Source organism: Esox lucius, chromosome 13 (genome assembly GCF_011004845.1).
Source record: "Esox lucius isolate fEsoLuc1 chromosome 13, fEsoLuc1.pri, whole genome shotgun sequence".
NCBI lineage: Eukaryota > Metazoa > Chordata > Actinopteri > Esociformes > Esocidae > Esox > Esox lucius.
Genome location: NC_047581.1, coordinates 16,783,419 through 16,801,400, shown reverse-complemented (window position 1 = coordinate 16,801,400; position 17,982 = coordinate 16,783,419). Strand labels below are relative to the sequence as shown.

The window sequence follows — 17,982 nt, the reverse complement described above, 5'->3', positions numbered from 1 at the left end:
TTTTTTTTCCCTGACTTTAATGCTTTAACATTTTTTTCCTGATAATTCATATAAAATAGAACATCTCATGTTGTTTTGAGTTAATTCATTAATGTTATCTCCAAACAGGAATGCTTTAGCGAACAAACACATATATTGATCGCAACTATATTTCCATCTACCTGAGCTTTGAAATCCCCACAACGATGATAAAAATCATATTTCAGAACAGTGAACACAACCTTTGCATGCAAAGCCAACTCCTGTAACGTCAGATACGTCTGTATTGGGTGAAGAATGCATTGCAGTTTATTCTCATACTGCTTTAGGAGTCCATTAATTTAACATTTAGTGGTATAAAGTGTGCATTGGTCATTTAAATTCACAGGTATTATTACATTTTCAAATCACCACCAATTGTGTGCTACTACATTAGGCAGAAAAAACATCCTTTTATAAACATGAACTTTGATGGCTTAGTGCAGTTTGAATGCCAAAAGTGGTCATGATATTTATACAGTTTTGCACATAGAGATAGTTTGTGCTGTTCTGTGAAGGGAGTAGTACACAACGTTCTGCGAGATATTCAGTTTCTTGGTAATTTCTCACATGGAATAGCCTTAATTTCTCAGAACAAGAATAGACGAATTTGATAGGTAAATTCCCTGTTCAATCGAACCCACAATTACTGATGCTCTATGTAGATATTCCATAAAAAAAATCCAGCTAAAATAGTCATTTACATTTTCAATGTCTAAGTATTTCCGACAAATTGTACATGGTAATGGACAAAAAAAAATTGCTTTTCTTTCGAAAACAAGGACATTCCTAAGTGACCCCAAACCTAATTGTTTTACCGATTAAAACAATTAGATAAATCTTCTTTGCTCATATTAAATAATAACTTAATTAATACCGCTAAAAATGATCAGATTGAAGGACGGTGCAGGACACAGGCGCAGGGAAAACGGAGGACATTTAATAACGAAACTTAAACATGACATAACTAAAACTAAACAACTTGACCAAACGGAACACCCGTGACTCAAGGCTTGCGCCAAAACAAAGACCGACAAGATACACTTGGAAAGGAGGAACGTCAATAGGAACAGTGATCAAACGTGAGGGCGATAAACCACAAAACGAGTGTGGGTGATCCAGAGAGAACAGGTGCAACCAATGTATGGGTTTGGGGTGGTGAACCTGATGTAACAAGCAGGCAGACAGGGTTTATAATTATTTCATGTATGCATACAGTAAAATTTTAAACAAATAATTATACCACAAACGTGTACAAAGGTGCACTTGATGAGTTTCTATTCCTCCATACCCATGATGATTACATTGTAATGATGATGACATTGTAATCTTTGTGTTGTAGTGCATGTTCCTATGAAAACCATAATTTACATCCTGACAGAGCGCTTTGATCTATAATTTTTTCAGTTTTCCAAATAACTTAGTCTACATTTTTGCTGTTATAGGTTATATGTTTTCATGCAAGTAAACGTGTACTATGCTTGTAACCACCACAACAAAACGGTTGATAAAATCATTTTATTTTGAATCGCAAAGTGAATTATACATTTATTTGCCGGTACAACTTTTAATTATAGTATGATCTGTCAAATAACATCTTCAAGCAATTCATTACATGACCAATAATCAACATGACCTAATAATCATCTTCAATCATGGTCAGTACAGTGTATAAACAGAAAAAGACAGGACTTTGTATATACAGATAACTTTAACGTGCATTTAAACTATGGTCAGTGAGGCGACAGCAGTATCCCTGGCTAGAAGGCATGGTAGACACTTATCAGTCCTTTCAAACCTCAAAGGATGACAAAGGTGAAGAGAGACATGATGGCAGCACTGATGAGGCCAGAGATGGGGACAGTTACAAACCAGGCAATAAAGATGTTCCTGAAGAGTCGCCAGTCTACAGCTTTCTTTGAACGCAGCCACCCAACAGCAACAACAGAGCCCACCTAAATGGAAACAGCTTTATTCAACACTATGCATAGGTTCACACTGGTTTCTTCTGGCACACTAATTGTTACGGATGTAAGTCTCATGACTCCATAATGCTAAGACACAGAATGTACATGTATTATTACAGTGGTATATACATTTAGCTTGTTTTTCGTTACATTCAGAATTGTCCAGACTCATCAATACATGTAAAGTTGAACTACCTTGCAGTGAGTTGTACTAACAGGGAGTCCAATATTTGAGGCCACTACTACTGTAAGTGCTGATGACAGTTCAATGCTGAATCCACTGGAGGGAGAAAATAGGATTGGCAAGAGGATATATACTGCATAATAATATTACACAACAGACAATAGTAAATTATATTAATACTGAACAAACGTTGAGTCTGAACAATGTGACTCATATGTTTTTATATTATCCTAAAGATTCAGTACATCGAATACCTTGAAGGGGTGATTGGGGTGAGATCTTTGCCCATAGTCTGGATCACCCTGCGTCCCCAAACCCAGAGTCCAGCAGTGATTCCCAGTCCTCCATACAGCAGCAGCCAGATGGGAGTGGGGGCATCAGACACCACTGAACCACTCTCAAACACCAGCCACAGGGCCACGAGAGGACCAATTGCATTACTTAGAGAAAAAGAGAGTGAGAAAAGGAGCACCCTTACTTCACATTATCAGCTTATAATTACTAGAAATTCCTTCTATATTCCTTTTCCTAGCATACCTGACATCGTTGCCTCCATGGGCAAAGGAGCCAAAACAAGCAGTGAGGATCTGGAGGAAACGGAACAGATGTGTGACTTCTGGCCGGTCCACCTCCAACTCATCCTCCTCTAATGGTATGTCCTTGCTTGCTTCCAGTGTCAACCCCACAGCCTCTCCTGCATCCTTAGCAACAGTACCACCATCTACCACTGCCGAGCAGTAGCTGTTGTAGCTCTCCAGCCGTGGTCTCCTGCGTTGATCTACTAGCTCCCCCTCCTTGTATCTGGGGTCGTCATGGATACCATAGATTGCTAGGGTGTAGGAGGTATAGCTGTTGTTTCGACGTATGGGCCGCCCATCGTCGTCACCGATGCAATCTCCTACCTTGGCCAGGTGAAGCTTGTGAAGAAGGTCTTTGTAGAGCCCTGAGTCCTTGTGCACTGTGTGAGCTTGACCACTGTGTGGGTCTGTGATGGTCATGGGGCCCATACTGCCATTAATACCTAACAGGGATATCCATCAAGAATACATTCAGTTCACTTCATATAAACATTGACAAATTTACAAGCTAGGTTTTGGTTAATGGTGACTACTAATAATCTAATTGTCTAAGTCGTGCAAGTTGAAGCTTAAAGCATTCAAATGGCTCCTCTAAAAACATGCTGTTTTGAAAACCCACCCTCAAGCCACCCTCAAGCAACTCTTGACTTCAATACAGACATTGAAACTTGCTTCTTCCATTCTGGATTACATCAAAATCTCCATCAACAATGTCACCATCCATAAATGAATAAATCTTCCCCAACCAGAAGACATGGATGAACAGAGAGGTCAAAGGGCCAGCCATTAAAGCGGAACTCGCCCCAGACGACCCCCACTGACTATCCACCGCAGATGTGGTTTCTGCACTGAGCAGGCTGAATGCACACAAGGCTGCGGGTCCCGATGACGTCCCTGGATGTATGCTCAGAGCAGGTGCTGGGCGGCTGGCCAAGGTCTTGACTGACATTTGTCACTGGCCCAGTCGGTTGTCCCCAGTGCCGAAGCAGGTGGTGAAAACCACTTGTACCCAGCTCTCAGCTATCGCAGACCTCCAGCACTAGCAATGTCTGTGTAGGGTGCGTGGCATCATCAGAGACACTTCACACCCATGCCACAAACTGTTTGCCCTCCAATCATCAGGCAGGTGGTACAGGTCTCTTCATTCCCACACCAGCAGGCTCAGGAACAGTTTCTTTCCATCTACTGTAACCCTGTAAAATCTGATAAGTAGGTTTTCAGTTGTTACATGTACGTGTCTACCTCAGGAACCTCATTGGTGCTATTCCTGCATTTCAGTTGCACATACTCACCTCCAATATGCTCGATTGCACAATGAGAATTGTTATTTGTACTTGCATTTGCCTCATCGCACAACTACTCACTTCTCACTTGTACATACATTGTTCCTAATGTAAATGTTCTGCCCTCCCCTACATTGCTCATTTATAATTGCCCTTTGCACTGTATTTGCCTTCATTGGACATCTATACATTCCACTTGTAACATACACTATACTTAATACCTGTACATTTCCTGCACTCTTCTATTTGCACTTCTGGTTAGATGCTAACAGCATTTCGTTGTCATTTACTCGTACTGTTCAATTACAATAATGTTGAATCTAATCTAATCTAAAAGTGACCTCACACTGTGTCAAAGTTATCACCACCAATCACAATTACAATCAAAATGAGGTTTCGATATGTAGCTCATCACTTTGGAGTTACTAACCACCCCAGTGTGACAGATACTATATTACCTAATAATTATGTCACTAGTCACATGTAACAAAGTAAGGGGATCTCACCATTGCTGGCACACAAGTCTTTGGAGTCCATGTTGCTGTCCAAATCAGCCTCCTCCGAGCCTCCAATGTTAAAGGCCGCCCTTTGATGAGATGGCGGTGTTTGGAGAACGGTGTCACAAACTTGGATTGTGGAGGGATGCTCCTGAGGGGCAGGTTTGGAGGGGGTCTTTTGCATGAGAGGAGTCTCATAGTGGTTCGAGGCCACTTCACCTGATGGACAAACAGCAGTAAGGCACCAATCAGTATAACATCCACACATTTATTTTTTAAAGTTCAATGTCATTAGTATTTACAGCAGTGAAACTTACGGCTGATCTTCTTCTTGAGCCGTGGACAGACAATGAACCACACAACCAAGGCTGTGATGAGGGAACAGCCAAGTGAGATGATCAATGTTACCCACCATGGCATTTTGTCAAACCCCAACACTGTGTACAGAAGGGAACAAAAGACAGAATGCTTTAACAAGGGGAGGCATAGAGGGTGCTATAACTTAAGTATGTGCTCTCTAGGTCCAATATCACCTTTCTACAAGGCACCTAGGGTGTACATTTCAACATTTCCCAGAGCTACATCACAATCAATGCAACAACACCAACCACATTCTGCACTAAACATCCTGCCAGTGTAATGGGGTAAGATTCCATACCTAGTAATTCATGTAAACTATGTAATTCAGTATTTTGAATAAAGTAGAAACTGTCATTTTCTTTAACCATACAAATGATGAGTACACTTTTGAGTGTATTATTGGTATAGTCTTTCAAAACATAATTCACCTTCTAGATACGGACTAGAATGTTATAAATAAAATGTCCTTTCTTGCTGCCTTAGTCATTTCATACACCCTTACAAACTTGATCTCAGGAGTTGGGAGACACATGGTAGAAACACTTGAGATATTTTTTTACTTCCAGCTAAGCTGTTTGTGTATGTCTCTGGAGAACTTCAGTATCAGACAGAGCACATTCAACAACAGATAACAGGAGTCAAACTGGCGCTGTGGCTCAGTGATTTAGTGCATTACACTAGAGTCAGGGGAACTATATGTAGACAGGGAAACTAAGATGGTCCATTACTATATACTAACCACACAGAAGTAAAACTAATAGTCTAACATTTTTTGTTTCTTATACTAGCGGCTATCCATACATTGTTCCATTACTTTCGTATTTAATCCAGGAGCCAAAGAAATCTTACAGATCAAAAAAAGTATGGAGAATCAGTAAAATGGGAAATATTCATGTCTAGTTCTCTCAATTGAAGACTCTACAGAAGTGAAAGTCAACGAGCTGAACACCATTTACAGCAATGGGCATAGAAGAACATTGAAAATTTTCAGGACAGCAAATTTAGTACTGCAAAGGCAACTCTTTTACAGATAGATACAGTGAGGGGCTGCCAAGGGGACATTTAATATCTTCTAAACGAGGTCACACGATTGTATGGTTGTCATTAGGTGTGTCTGTTACAGAAAACATGGGCACAGAAAATGTGGGCAAAAGTTTATGTAAGAGTACTAGGGCATTGCATATACAAATGTGGTAGATTTGTTTGTACCGCTAGAGTGAAAAATATCCTACCCAGAAGCCTACACTGTTGTATTTGTCTGCTGAGTGCAGGGGTTATGGTGTGTTATGTATTATTATTTCTTGATGTACAACACCCAGCAGCCTTCAATAAAGGGCCCAGGCCAGTTAACTTCTAGAAAAGTTGAACCCTTCAAGCAAAGCACAAAGTAGCAAAAACATCCAATAAATATCCATCCATAATCAAACAAATGAGTAAAATGAGTAAAAAACACTTTTCTAATGAGGCATCAAGCATGCCCCAGAGGGTTTGAATGATCTCTGTATTACTGCTGTGAAAGTGGTTTGGAAGGATGGAGTCTATGTGGTGTATGTTTCTGTTGTGATTGAGAGTGTGTATTGTACTCACAGGGAGCTCCAGTGAACATAATAGAGAACAGGTTGATGGCCATGGTGATAGCATAGAAGACAGGGAGAGCTCTCAGGCCATTGGGAACAGGGTCCTCCTGAAGAAGATCGAAGGAAGGAGATTTGACTTGATCACATACTAAATATCAGTGTTATATCTTAGATTAATAAGATTCTGTGTTGAACCAGTCATTTCATTATTGTACATTCACAAAGCAGAAAACAAAAACAAAATAGTAATGACTTTCAAATCTCATTACCTTATTCAGGATGAACTTGCGAACAAAGTAGAACAGAATTGCCGACATAATACCAGATAAAAGAGGCGAGAGGAACCAGGATGCCACTACAAAGAGAAAATAGACTTTTCAAGAGAATCTTTTCAAAGTACACAGTACAAAAACATTCTGTAGCAATTTACATTCTATAGCTCTGGAAAAAATTAAGAGACCACTCCTAACTTTTCTTAAATTAGCATCTCTACATGCATGGCAGCCATTCCATTCCAGTGTCTGTTAAATTCCAACACAGGCACACCTCATTTTACTTAACGAGGTACTAATTAGGTGATTACCTGAACCAAATAACATTTTACAAGGAAAAGTGTACAAAATACTGCTGTGGTCATCACTATCCTCTTGCAATAGGACAAGTTGGATGGCAAAAACAGTGCAAGTAGTACCTCAAAGGTAATTTGAATTTTTAAAAAAACTATTCAGCATGACAAAAGAGTTGAAAATAAAAACATTGAGTGAGTAAAAGAAGGGTTCAATTCTGGCTTTACTGGCAGAGGGATACAGTGAGCGTCAGGTTGCTTCCATCCTGAACATTTCAAAGATGGTGGTTCATAAGAACAAGGTCAAGCAACAGACATTGGGGACAACAAAGCTACAGACTGGCAGAGGGCGAAAATGACTGTCCACTGACTAAGATGACCATCAACTCATTTGAATGTTACAGTACTCAACAACCGTAGGATGACATCAAGTGACCTACAAAAAGAATAGCAAACAGCAGCTGGGGTGAAGTGCACAGTGAGGACGGTTCAAAACAGGCTCCTAGGGGCAGGGCTGAAGTTGTGCAAAGCTAGAAAAAATCTCTTCATCAATGAGAAGCAAAGAAGAGCCAGGCTGAAGTTTGCAAAAGACCATAAGGATTGGACCGTAGAGGAATGGAGTATGGTCATCTTCCCTGACGAGTGAAAATGTTCAGCTTTGCCCAACACCTGGTTGTCTTATGGTTAGACGGAGACCTGGAGAGGCCTACAAGCCACAGTGTCTCGCACCCACTGTAAATTTTGGTGGAGGATCAGTGATGATCTGGGGATGCTTCAGCAAGGCAGGAATTGGGCAGATTTGTCTTTGTGAAGGATGCATGAATCAAGCCAAGTACAAGGTAATCCTGGAAGAAAACCTGCTTCCTTCTGCTCTGACAATGATCTGCAACTCTGAGAATAGTTTTTTCCAGGAGGTCAATGCTCCATGCCACACACCCAGGACAGTCAAGGTGTGGATGGAGGACTACCAGTTCAAGACCCAGTCATGGCCAGCCCAATCTCCAGACCTGAACCCCATGGAAAACCTCTGGAATTTAATCAAGAGGAAGATGGATGGTCACAAGGCATCAAACAAAGCTGAGCTACTTGAATATTTGTGCCAGGAGGGGAATAAAGTCACCAACAGCAATGTAACAGACTGGTAGAGAGCATGCCAAGACACATGAAAATCAGGGTTATTCCACTAAATATTGATTTCTGAACTCTTCCTAAGTTAAAACATTAATATTTTGTTGTTGAAAAATGAATATTAATTTGTTTTCTTTGTATTTAATTTGGTCTGAAAACAAAGCATTTTTTTTGGTTCTTTTGTTATTTTCTACAAATAAATACCCTTTTATTTGGAATTTGGGAGTAATGTTGTCAGTAATTTATAGAATAAAACAAAACTGTTCATTTTACTCATACACATACCTATGAATAGTAAAACCAGAGAAACTGATAATTTGGCAGAGCTGTACAGTGAGGGAAAAAGGTATTTGATCCCCTGCTGATTTTGTACATTTGCCCACTGACAAAGAAATCATCAGTCTATAATTTTAATGGTAGGTTTTTTTGAACAGTGAGAGACAGAATAACAACAACAAAATCCAGAAAAACGCATTTTCTAAATTGCTTTGGCCAGTCAAAAGCTCTGATCTCAATCCCATTATATATCTGTAGCACAATTTGGACATGATGTTCCAAAAGCATCGTCCAACCAACTTGAACAACCTGGAGCAAATCTACATGTGTGTGTACATATAAATATAAATCGAATGATGGGAAGAAAAAAGTATGGAGAAGGCTTGGACCAGCTCATGATCTGAAGCATATCATATTATCTGTAAAACATGGTGGAGGCAGTGTGAAGGCATGGGCATGCATGGCTTCCAATGGCGCTGGGTCACTAGTGTTTATTGATGATGTGACAGAAGACAGAAGCAGCCAGATTAATTCTAAAGTGTAGAGGGATATATTGTCTGCTCAAATTCAGAGAAGTTGCTGCACTTTACAGATGGACAATGACCCAAAACATACTGCGAAAGCAACCCAGGAGTTTTTTAGGTACAGAAGTGGGTCATTCTGCAATGGCTGAATAAATCACATGATCTCAACTGGATCGAGCAAGCATTTCACTTGCTGAAGACAAAACATAAGGCACAAACTCCCATGAACAAACAACAACTGAAGACAGCTGCAGTAAAGGCCTGGCAAAGCATCACAAAGGAGGAAACCCAGTATTTGGTGATGTCATTGCATTCCTGTCTGCAGGATTCTTGACAAAGTATTAAAATGTTTATTCATTTAAAACATTTTATTTATGATTGTGGAATTTGTCCATTACATTTGAGAAGGGGACTGTGTTCAACCCCTTGAATTAAAGCTGAAAGTCTGCACTTAATTTGCATCTCGGTTGTTACATTTCAAATCCATTGTGGTGGTGTACAGAGCCATAATTATGAAAATTGTGTCAGTGTCCAAATATTTCCGGATCTAACTGTATATATAATGTGTAGTATTCATTTTATTATTTTCCACATTGTAGCCTAATATTGAAGGTGTCCAAACTATGAAATAACACATTTGGAATAATGTATTAATCAAGTGTTAAACAAATCAAAATATTATATTGTATATTCTTTAAAGTAGCCATACTTTGACTTGATGACAGCTTTGCACACTCTTTTCACATTCTCTCAACCCATTTATTGAGGTATACATACACACAGTCATGTGAAAACGGAAGTATAACACCTGGGGGGGAAAACATTTCATGTTTTTTTTTACATATTTGCATACAGATATTTTAGATGAAATTCATCCAGATTTGTTAATTAAGGTAACCCAGTTTAACACAAATGTTAATTTACTTTGAAACCATTAATGCAATTCAAATAAATTTAAAATCATTCAAATTACTGTAAATCAAAAGCATATTTCCATATGCTTACAAAGTTAACCGTCACATACCTTAACCATCACATAAAATGTCTGAAATTACAATCTTTTACTCTAAGGTGTAAATGATAGAAAAATTATTAGAGAATAACTTGGAACTGTCCAGTCTTCAGTAAAGATTAGGAATGGGTCTGATTTGGTTTTAACCATTTGGGTGTGTGGTTACGCAGCATGCCATGATAAACAGACCTATACTATGCCCTCATAAAAAAAGATTATAGAGGCCTGTGAGGGGGAGAGGTTACATAGCCATTTCCACCCTGTGGGTATAGACCAAAACTACTGGAACAATGTGCTCTGAACAGATGAGTGTTGTTGTTTGGCCGCATTGCCAGATGCTTTGTTTAATTAAAACGCTGCCTTAGAACAGAAGAACCTCATACTAACTGTAAAGCATGGAGGCGATGGGCATTATGGTCTGGGGCTGCTTTGCTGCCTCAGGGCCTGGCAAACTTGCCCTCATTTAGTCAACCTTGAATTCTATATTCTATAAGAGAATTCTTGAGGGGAATCTATCAAAACTGAATATGGATCTTGAATTTTGCTGTTGTGAGAACTTGAAGTGAAAATAGTCCTTGAACATTACACAGTTGAAGTAATACTGTCAAGAAGACAGGCCAAATATTTCTCCCAGTCAATATAAGGGACTGATTAACAGTTACCAGAAATCGCTACATTAAGTTATTTCAGCCAAAGGAGGCAACACTTGATTTGTGGTCAATAAATTATTTCAAAGTATAATCTTTCATTTGTTAAACTCTGTAACCTTTAACTGTCAATAGTTTTGACATGAAGATTACATATCCTTAAGTCCAAATACGTTAAAAAAATTATCTTTCCAGGGGATGTACTTACTTTGTCACATGACATACATAATGCATTCCAATAGAGATCTAAGGCATTGTGAGATAATAATACCCTTGTTATTTCATAATTATTTCCATGTATGAACAAGTCACTAATGAAAGATCTTCCACAATGTTGATCATAATACAACTGTCATTTACATACCAATACGTAGAAGCTCCATCCATTTGACCCCGTGATGACCTTTGGCTACCATGGAGAAACCAATTGTTGCACCCACAATACAGTGTGTTCCAGATATAGGGAGCTTCAAAAATGAAGCAGTCAGTTGCCACATGGCAGAGCCTGTAGGACACACGCATAAACAAAGTCATAATTTGTTTCATAAGCATTGAGAACTCAAATTAACAACATGCTGTTACATGATCTCCTAACATTGATCACAAAATAAATACTCACCAAACATGGCACTAATGGATCCTGCCATCAGCATGTGTTCGGAGCCGTTGTACATGTTCACGTCGATGATTCCTTTGCGGATAGTCTCGCTGACTTTGGCCCCTAGCAGCATTGATCCTACCGTCTCAAAGATAGTGGCTAGGATACAGGCCTGCCGTAGAGTTACCACGCCAGAGCCCACCGCTGTGCCAAATGAGTTGGCTACATCGTTGGCCCCCACAGAGAAGGCCAAGATGAAGGCAATGACAAAGCCTAAGATCAGTAGCCACAAGTAACCTGACATATCGCTTGAATAGGCCACAGTGGCTAAAGTGGTGGCTGTTGCTAGGGATGCTATAGTGTTGGATTCCATTGCCAAAAGATGTGCGTTTAAATTTATTTAAAATTTTTTTTATATTAAGATAGTTTCAAAATAACTTAACAATGCCTTTAAGATAATAAAACTAATAAATAGTGAGGTATATTGCTTCTTTGAAGATCTATAAATATTAGTTTCAGGTACCCTGCCTCAAATCAAAGAATAAATCTAATTTCCTACTCCTTTCCGAGCTCTGGTCAAAAAGAGGCTAAAGGGAAGGATAATAAATAATTGCTATCTAAGTATACAGAGCAGGGTAGCAAGATTTCTTTCACACTGATTTTTTATGCAAAGGACATCCATGATGAGGTACCCTTAGCAGGTGGTTGATGAGGTACAAAGTTCTGTAAAAAAAGAGAACAACAAATACAAAACTATTATCCATCACACAGAATAAGAAGACTTTAAGCATTATTTAATTTCAGAATCAAACAGAATAATTTAACTAACTACTGCTAGAACTGCTTTGGAGAAACAGAAATATTAAAATACATTTAAAATAAAAGAACCTGCATATCCAGTATTAGTATCATGTTTTAAAAATGTGGGATGAGCCCCTGTATGTAAGGTGAGAGAAGTATTCTCTTTTGTTTATTTCAATAATGCTCCTGCAGATACCTCAAAAAAATGTAACATCACTAATTAAAGTTAAAACTTCATTATAGCACAGGAACACATAATTGGTCAATAGTTGATATGCTAAGTATAGCCCCGGAACTACATAAGACCGGCTAGAAAGTGGAAAAGGCTGTAAAATTTACTTGATGTGAAATGTAAGTTTGGATTTCGCCATACAATAATGGAGCCCACGTCACCCAGAAACGTCCACTATTCACTAATTTCTCTATTGAACATTGTTTCAGAACTCTGGATTCTACCTTAGTATTCTGCAATGAGTCTCATTTCACCTAAGACAAGAGAGGATCACTGGATGTTGTTGCAGAGTATTTTTAGAATTTGTAGATGACTTTACAACTTACTCTTGGTGGGATTTTGGTAGGTCGGCTACTTCTGGAAAGATTCACAACAGTCTCAAACTTTCTCAGTTTAGACAACATGGCTCTGACCATGGTTAGGTTGATCGAGAGGTTCAGGAATATTTTGATCGTGGCTTGAAGTGGTGTGAACTTCAATGTGATGGCAAGAGCCAAAATTGGGTTGCCCCAAAATCAGATGGCAGCTTCTTTCAGTCAATTCCACCTATCTCCATGTACCTTTTCTTAAAGTTCTTGCACCACAACTGTACTGTAAGGTTTTTCATTGACTCAGTGGCCAGTTTATTAGGTACAACCATCAATACCAGTTCAGACTTCTTAATCTCTAGAATTATTTTGGGCATGGATTGAAAAAGGTGTCGGAAACAATTAACAAGAATAATGTTCGTTGGAAGATTGGACGACGGTAAATACATTCATTAATTTGCAGTCTATTGAATTGAGGTCGGTGGACGGTTCAGACAATTTAAGTAGCTAAACTTAACCAGCATGTTTCTTCGCTTTACAGTCATCCAGTGTTGGTGGTTGAGTGGCCACTATAGTAGTTTATTCGTGTTTTTAACTGATACGAATGTGCATTTGCAGCAGTAACTGAATGTCCCGATGACTGCCTGTTTTATAGGCAACGTGAAATAAGACTTTAGAAACAATAAATTCCCATGAATCGGGTGGTGCACAAACTTTCCACTTGGTGTATCTTTTGATCCTTTTCCATTGTATTTTATTAACAGATTGTCATACAAAATGAATATTTGTATATATTATGATGTTTTCGATTAATTGACTTTGGCTTAACACATCGCCTTGTGGTATATTTGTAGGGTTCGTTTTAAGTCAATGTTACGATGTGAATCTCCTGAATCTGAGACCAGAAACATTCTAACTGGTACCAGAATGTATTAGTTATTGATTCTTGTCAAAATCCTCAGTGCTAAGATAGTTGGCCATATAGGCTACTGTCTAAAACGTTATAACAGGGCAGAACATTATGTAAGTTGGGCGCCACGCTTGTTTCTTCAGCGCTGGGCACCTGTTCCGGTCTGCAACACTCGCGAAGGTAGTAGTAGCACAGTGGTAGCTCGAATAGCGAACGACAGTACAAGGCTAAAAAGTGACTCCGAATTTCGTCTGGAGTTGCTGAGGCAAATTAAACAATTATACACATTGTTGGAGAGAATTATTGCAGCAAAACGGCCTGTTTTTGTTATCAGAAAACAAATGGGTTGTCATTTCAGAGAAATTAGTAGACCACTTTTGACATATTGGTAGCTGGCTACCTAACTACGCAAATATATATATATATATATATTTAAACAGACCCGTAAGGGGCAAGCCTATGTTTACTCACAGCTAGTTGTTTTACATGGAATAATCTGAAATATTAGGCTATGCTCTTCAGGATGTGACAACCAAATAGTTACAACATCTTTTTAATAACATTTGAATACACATTTTAGGTGGAAGCTCTTTGACCACATGCAAGCGAACTGAGCACTACCTGACGTTTTATTTAAGACAATTATTTTTGAAAGTGGAGGATGTTTAAAAGGTTTAATGAGTTAAATACATTACAACTGATGATATCAGAATTTGTATGTAGTCTACATATTCCAGACCAGACTTTTTGAATCGCATTCATAGCTTAAGCAATGTACTGTAGCGTTCCAAATGATTACATAGACCTAAATACCAAATTTGGATTTCAAGCAGTTCAGGAGCAGTGTTGTTTGATTTAGTGAGACTTCTGAATGCAGGCTACAAAAACAGCGATCGTCATCTTTTGCAATTCTAGGCAACAAAAAAAAAAAACGTTTTGTCTTGCGTAACATCCAATTAATAACTGACGGGTCACGCTACTTCACGTGCTTCATGTTAACGCATTACATTAAAACATTAACAGTTAAACATTAAACCATTATGGAGTAGGCTACCTTGTCATTTTAGAATTCTGAAAAAACAACGAAAAGTTGTACTCAAAGAAAAAGTATGGCAATCAAATATTGCAATTTAAAATAACCAACAATATAATATGGACATTTGAAATAAATGGTAACATAGCCTACATAGTATTTACTGCAGTTTGACCCTCAATGATCTAGATTACGTAAACGTGTAGGTGTTTAAACATCTATAAAACGACAAAAAAGACAAGACGTCACAACTTCAATAGCGCAGAGAAAATGTCCCAGCACACTCAACCCTTGCACAACTGTGCTTAAACAAAAGTGTATATGAAGTATTTTATACTTACCAATAATGTAGACCAAAAAAAAATATCTGAGGGTTTGAACTCCGCTGCCCAAGTTGGAGTATGTAGGTTAAATTGAAAAGACAGTGTCTAGAAAGCAACCAGAATGTCCACTTGACTAAGCTACAGTCATTGCAGGAGATGTCTTTATCAAGGCTCGCAACAACTTTTATTTTATGTTATATTGCTTGTGGGGTTATATATTTGTTCGGCAATGGGTGGAGAGTTTAACAGTTCTAATCATGAGACCGCAGCTGCCAGGGAAAATTCTAACGGGATCCTTGGGACGTCCCAACTCTTACGTCACACAGCTAAAATCATAGCGATTAAGCAGGGTTCTGTATCTATGGTCGACGTTTAGAACAGGTAGGCTATACTACGACATTCCCGAAATGTTGGTGATTTTTATGCTTACCCACATTCTAAACATGGATATCATGTTTATGACGCATGGTGTTTGTCATTGTTGAAGTTAGCAGGTGTTTCCTACAGTTTCCAGTTCTAAAAGCACGAAAAAGTTATAACTATAGGCCCTACTCCAAGGTTGGGTAATTAAGTAATTAAAAGCTTTAGATGTGTTGCGTTTACCTATAGTAGTTTTTAAAAAAATCTTGCTATCGGCATATATAGCTGCTATGGGAATCAAGTGGATTACATATTGTTGATTATTAAGCCAAATAAATCTAATAAACTGTTAACTAGTTAAATAATTTAACCTTGTGAAAAGAGAGGCGAGAAATAAGTGAAATGGCTTGCAAAGGACTTTATCAACCTTAGCTCAACACCAAATGTAGAATAGCATAATTAAATTTTATTTGAACTATTTTTCCAATTTCATTTTAATTTAAATAAATCCGAAGAGGGACATTGGGTAAACAGTAAATTAACATTGTATTGGCCTTATCGCTAAAATACATTAGTTCATTAAATTGGCGCTACTATGTGTCGCTTTGCTTAGCTAACCACATGCTAACGTCAGTAAACTCTAAACTGCTAAGAGTTAGTTTAACATGAGAATGTCCCAAATATCTCATATGGTGCTAACCCAGCTTCCAGGTGCTAGGCGTAATATTTAGAATGTTTACAATAAATTGCAATTTCTTTATCAAAAGGCACACCTTGTTTAGATAATTAGACCAGGTGTTTTGAGTCTAATTAATACCTAATTGTTTGAGATTCAAATATGAATTTCAAATCGTGTTCTTCAACTAAATAAAAGGGGATGTTGTGCCCATGAGCAAACCAATATTAAAATAATTAGTTCTTGGCAGGAAAACATTTGTTTCACTGTCTAGGTTAGTCATTAACCTGCAATGCACTATTAATCACTTCTGTGAAATTTACATAGGAAGTCTGAAGGCCAGTGGAAGTCAGCAGAATGTGTCCAAGTTTGAAATGCATCATTGCCCTCAAAACTGCTGATGACTTCCCTTTAATTGTCACTCATTATTTGGTTGTCCGTGCTGTTTTAGACAAGGTTGTTGAAATGCATGTGATCTAAAGCTTTCTATCAGCAAATATGTTACATGCTTGCCACTTGGATGGAACTTTTTGATCCCTGCCATGCATTTGGAAAGGAGCCAAGTGCACAATGATTATTTGCATTTCTGAAAACAATGTAATTTTAAGTAATTGCAAATTAATCCAATGTCCTTTAATACATGATACAAGTGTATGTCCTATAATTTTCTACAGTAATTCCCTACACAGGGAAGTGATTAAAAGAAAATGGTCAGTGAAATGATCTGAATAATATTCTATATGTTTTCCAGTCACTCTATTGGTAGGTTTTCCAAATGTGTCAGACTACCCAACAGTTTATTTGTGAAAAATATAGGACTAAGCAGGAAGTGAATACTCTGCCCTGTATAACAATCTCTACCAGTTTGCCCTGAGTCTTCCAGAAAACAACAGAACACTTTTATGAATTATAGTTGAAGGATCATGATAATGTCTTAAACTTTCAATCAATTTAATGTATAATCTATCCATATTTTAAATTATTACTTCCAAATGAATCATTTAGATACATTTACCCTTGTATGGCTTTAATCACGTTGGTGGCATTGAAAATAATAAGGATGTGCCATTTTGGTCTTAAAGGATGCACATTGTTTTTCTTTGAGGCGTGAGAAATAACTTTGTGAGAAGAGTAATTCCATGCAAGATAACCAAACCTTTAATATATAGAACCGACTTTCCCAGATTGGGGCTTTACACTAAATATACAGGAGGGACAGTGGAGCAGTTTCCCACAGTAATTGCTAGTTGTGCTCTAATACCGTGATTTCTTATTTCTGTTGTGTATGATCATACATAAACACAATTTGAAGTATGTACAGTACAATACTGCCAACCATTATTGGTTTATCACAATGAGCAAGCTGATGTTGAAATACTATACAAACAGACTCCACTAAAACACTACTTAGTTAGATTATACTGTTTTTCATAACTAAGAAATACTTGTGGGAGTGAGGGTGAAGAAAAGTATAAACATAGGACAGTCCAATGTCACAAGTTGTAACAAGGCTGAAAAGTTAGTGCTAAAAACAATGAGTTATTTTCGTGAGAAAATCTGCAGTTGAGAATTCAGAGTTGCCTACATAATGAATAAACAATGATGTATTAATATAATGCATAGACAGCAACAATGATTTAAAAAACAATTGTAATACTTTAATGGTGACCTAAAGAATTTCTGAGTTGTACATGTCTTGAATAATGCTTTATATTTTATGTTGATTATTTGGTTTCATTTAATGTGTTAAAATGGTTTTGCAAGACTAGTACACCTTGAAAACAGAGGAATGGGTTTCAAGCATTTCATGTTTTCAACTACAAGGGCTTAGACACCGAATGGTTTACTAAACATTCCCTGCTGTAGCAAGGTCAGGATTCAAGTATTTCTTGATGTTGAAAATGTCTATGAAAGTTAGAACAGGTGACGCTGTGGTCCAGTAGTAACACTCCAAGGTCAGTACAGATAGGCCATTCCCTGCTGGAGACCAGGGTTCAGTGCCTGTCTCAACATCACCTGTCTCCCTCTGAGTCCTACTTTCAACAAATCCATTGTAAAAAAAAAAAAAGTAAATAAGTAAGGAGTGAGTGTCCACCCTCCTTTTTTTATGGTGAGAGAATTCTGG

The 17,982-nt window shown here is 38.0% G+C and overlaps 1 protein-coding gene across 1 annotated transcript; it reads right to left on the bottom strand.

Moving 5' to 3' along the window:
• Positions 1 to 1,521: 1,521 nt before the first annotated feature.
• On the bottom strand, positions 1,522 to 15,252 carry slc20a1a (solute carrier family 20 member 1a). The gene is made up of 11 exons (XM_010899746.4): positions 14,840 to 15,252; positions 11,236 to 11,937; positions 10,981 to 11,121; positions 6,734 to 6,819; positions 6,475 to 6,571; positions 4,845 to 4,964; positions 4,537 to 4,746; positions 2,707 to 3,190; positions 2,424 to 2,609; positions 2,181 to 2,265; positions 1,522 to 1,973 (listed from the first exon to the last, which is right to left on the bottom strand). Exons 2-11 carry the CDS (start codon positions 11,585 to 11,587, stop codon positions 1,818 to 1,820), a joined length of 1,917 nt encoding a protein of 638 aa, XP_010898048.1. The 5' UTR covers positions 11,588 to 11,937; positions 14,840 to 15,252; the 3' UTR covers positions 1,522 to 1,817.
• Between the last annotated feature and the right edge of the window lie 2,730 nt (positions 15,253 to 17,982).